Below are 3896 nucleotides of genomic sequence, written 5' to 3'. Positions count from 1 at the left end.
AATTTGTTGATGACACCTTCATGTTTGGCCAGTCATCTATTATAGAAGCAAAAGATTGGAAACACCTATTGGAGGATTACGCCCTTGCCTCACGACAACTTATCAATTATAATAAGAGCAAAATTTATTTTTTCAACACTGATAGAAATCTCCAAGGTAAGCTTATGCAAATCCTTGGATGTTGTGCTACTGATCTTCCTGATTCCTACTTGGGTCTTCCCCTCATGATTAAGGAGGTCACCCCCCAATTCTGGGATTCTATCTTAGAAAGAATGCAGAAGAAACTTGTTGGCTGGACTGGAAAAACTTTGAGTAGTGCTGGTAAACTCCAACTTCTGTCGGCCTCTCTTCAAGGTGTCCCGGTCTATTTTCTTTCGTTATTCAAGATATCCATTACTATGACTGAGAAACTTGAGAAAATCCAAAGAATTTTTGTATGGACGGGGATGGAGGAAAAGTCCAGACTTAGCTTAATCAATTGGGAGGTGGTGTGCAAACCTAAGTACATGGGAGGCCTAGGGATCAGAAGATTTTTGGACCTGAACAAGGCTTTGGTGACTAAAATTGGTTGGAATCTTATGAAGGACAAAGCTGACTGGTGCAAGATTATGCGGGCAAATTATTTTAATCACACCCCCTTCTCCTTCCTTCTATCTTCTTATGAGCTTCCACCTGGTTCTAAGATATGGAACAACATTGTCAAAAATAGGAAGTTGCTTAAACATGACCTAAAATGGCAAGTGGGCAATGGTGAGAAAATTAGATTCTGGGAGGACAACTAGATTGACGATAGACCCTTGTGATAGTTATGATACTTAATGTTAAGTATAGATGCCAAACTTAATAAGATGAGAGGGGGGGGTGAATCATACAAACTTAATCTTCCATAAAAACATTAGATTCAACCTCGGTAACCTATACATTAGTAATATAACCAAAACTGCTAAACATGCAAACTCAAAAGCATATAAACATCATAACACTCATAACATCAGATTTAACGTGGAAACCCAAATAGGGAAAAACCACTGTGGGATTTTGGACCCACTAAGAAATATACTCTTCTAGAGTATGCTCGGTTAAAAGCAAATCCTGTTAAAGATTACAAACACATTGCTAGATGTGACCCGGTTAAGGGATTTCCCTCAAATCTGTTAGGATCTTCACCTTGTTAGAAGTGACCTTGTTAAAGGATTTCAAACACTCAATCAGAATGCCACCTTGCTAGAGGGTTTTACAAATAAGACTGTTAAGTCCACTCAGTTAAGAGATTTTCTGTCACTTTACAAAATAACAGTAATAAAAATCTATCTGCAACTTCACATCTAAAATGCTAAAGCAGATTCTTATTTGCTCAATACAATATAGACATAGAACTAATCTTATCCATCTACTGGGCTCTATACTCTATTATTCAAAACAAGTCTTCAAGCTTCTATGCTCGGTAATCACTATGTAGCATCGTTGTGCATACACTTGCCCGCATGCATTGTTTATCAACAGTTCCTTATTTATAAACAATAGCTAACCGCTTAATCTCCTTGATCACATTTCCCATGATCAATCATAGCCATCAGATCTTCAAACTTGACCAGGTTCAATGTATCCTTCAATCTGAAAATGTTTTACCCCGCCTAGGAACTTGCATACATTTCTTGGAACTTGTGCTAGGGTATTGTGGTTCAATCTGAGCTGTAGATCTCCCTGCCGATTTTCCTTTGCCATAGATTCTTTAACAAACTTCATTCATGGCATACCAATCATTTAATCATAGCCAGCTCATCAGCTTCCTTCATTAAATAATGCTTTTATTCATTTAATGCATTCTGTTATTACTTGGTTGCAACTCGGTAAATACTAAACTTCACTTGGTAGACATTCCACCTTCATTAACCGATAGTGATAATCTTAGGGTTTACTGTCTAGGTTCCTTAGGGTTAACCGACTAGGTTCTTTGCTCGGTAACATAGTATAGTATTAACCTTACAATCAATAACATATGTATGATATCAAAATAATCTAAACATCATGATCTCATCATTGTCTAACTCAGTAATAGTTGCCCATTGAAAAACTTATTCCTTCCCCTTATTCATCATATTCTTTCTGTGTCTTTTATCGACATCTTTATACTCATCAAATCATACTTCTCAAGATATGGCAACATCATACTAAATTAGAAAATCAATTTCTTGACATCAATGACAAAATAATAATATTAAGATAGTAAATATCCTTAATCAGTTATATCCATTATCATCAACAACCTTCTCAATATCTTTATTGAAATGCCAACAATCTCTCCTTGTCTGATATAATGCCAAATGCCAACACCCTGGCCTCTTCCTACTTCAGTTGCCTCATGGGAACTCTCAAGGACTCATTGGGTCCTCTTGTGATGAATTACATATCTCCCTCTCGCTACTGGTTGAGGCTTGTTGAAGGTCTAGGAGATAATACTCATTGGGGCCATTTGGTGGGAGAGTTACAATCTCTTCTTGAGGAGGTTAGGATCCCCCAATACCCTCATGCTGATAAGTTTTTTTGGGCTATGAATCCCTCGGGGTCTTTTAGTGTAAATTTAGCCTACAATCTCTTGTTCGCCCCTGTGAATGACTGCTAAAGCTGGAGAGAAGTTTGGAATTCTCAGCTTATCCCTAAAATAAACTTCTTCTGGTGGACGACTCTGCATGGGAAGATCCTAACTATTGATAACCTTAAAAGGAGAGGCTTCCTGTTAGCCAATCGGTGTGTTCTGTGTAATTGGGTTAAGGAAAGCATAAATCATCCATTTATCCATTGCCCCTTCACTTCTATGGTCTGGCACAAAGTTTTACATAAATTCAACATTGTGTGGACCTTCTTGGAAGACTTGCAGTAGTTTATCAACAACTGGAAGTTCCCCTCTGCCCACCCTCTGATTAGATAATTTTGGAAACTAATCCCTCCCCATATTTGTTGGAATACCTGGAAGGAAAGTAACAACAAGATCTTCCGTGAGACTAATAACTCTGTTGACACTGTGGTTGGCATAACAGAAAAGCTCCTCAGGGAGAACGCTTTGGTCTGCAAATGGAAAAAACCGTAAGCTGCCCCTCTGGTGATGGATTGCAATTGGATTAGGACATGAAATCTTCCTGACAACTTCCTTTGATATGACAACTCTAAAAAAATGGAGAGGCTTAACACTAGATGGTCGGCCCCACCCCCCTCATGGCTCAAACTTAACTTTGACGGCACCACTCGCAGTGGAGTTGTGGCTGGAGGTGAAATTATAAGGGATATCTTGGGCGACCTGATTCTGGCCTATGCAGGGAATTTTGGCTCTGCCTTGAGTAACACGGTTGAAGCCCTAGCACTCTTCTCGGGGCTTAAATTGGCTCTCGATATTAATGCTAAAAGACTGATCATTGAAGGGGACTCTAAGCTGATTATTGAGGTGGCTAAAGGAGTTTTAGGGATTAGTTGGATGATTAGCAACATACTCAAGGACATATGGTCTATGATAGTCTGGCTTGAGGAATTTCAAATTCAACACATTTATAGAGAGGGAAATTTGGTGGCTGACTCTCTAACTGCAGCGGGCCTTGAGATGAAAGGTATGAGGTGCTAGAGACACCTAGATTCACTTTCTAACAGATAGAAATCCCTAATCAGGAGAGACCAAAATTTCTCTACTAGCCAATGACTTGCTATGTCCTTTTTTACGGGTGGAGGTTTTGGCCTGTTTGCGATGTCAAGCTGTAGGACAAAAATTTGAATTTGAATTGGGTGGGCTATGCCAAGGTGGCTTTTAGTGGACCCCATTTTCTCTACCGCACTGGTCCGGTGCTAACGTGTCCGACCATCGATAATTGTGTTATTGAAGGATTGCAGCATCAACTTTTAATCATTAA

The 3896-nt window shown here is 39.2% G+C and overlaps 1 protein-coding gene across 1 annotated transcript; it reads left to right on the top strand.

The window, feature by feature from the left end:
* The first annotated feature begins 3172 nt into the window (after positions 1-3172).
* Positions 3173-3613, top strand: LOC131033029 (uncharacterized). Its single transcript, XM_057964175.2, has one exon. It carries the CDS (start codon positions 3173-3175, stop codon positions 3611-3613), a length of 441 nt encoding a protein of 146 aa, XP_057820158.2.
* The last annotated feature ends 283 nt before the right edge of the window (positions 3614-3896 follow it).

Source organism: Cryptomeria japonica, chromosome 1, assembly GCF_030272615.1.
Source record: "Cryptomeria japonica chromosome 1, Sugi_1.0, whole genome shotgun sequence".
Lineage (NCBI taxonomy): Eukaryota > Viridiplantae > Streptophyta > Pinopsida > Cupressales > Cupressaceae > Cryptomeria > Cryptomeria japonica.
The sequence above is the reverse complement of the archived record's forward strand: the minus strand, read 5'-3'. Positions and strand labels throughout refer to the sequence as shown.

What these genes read in the sequence shown, in the direction of transcription:
- LOC131033029 (XM_057964175.2), top strand. Translation starts at nt 3,173, where the DNA reads ATGGAGAGGCTTAACACTAGATGGTCGGCCCCACCCCCCTCATGGCTC.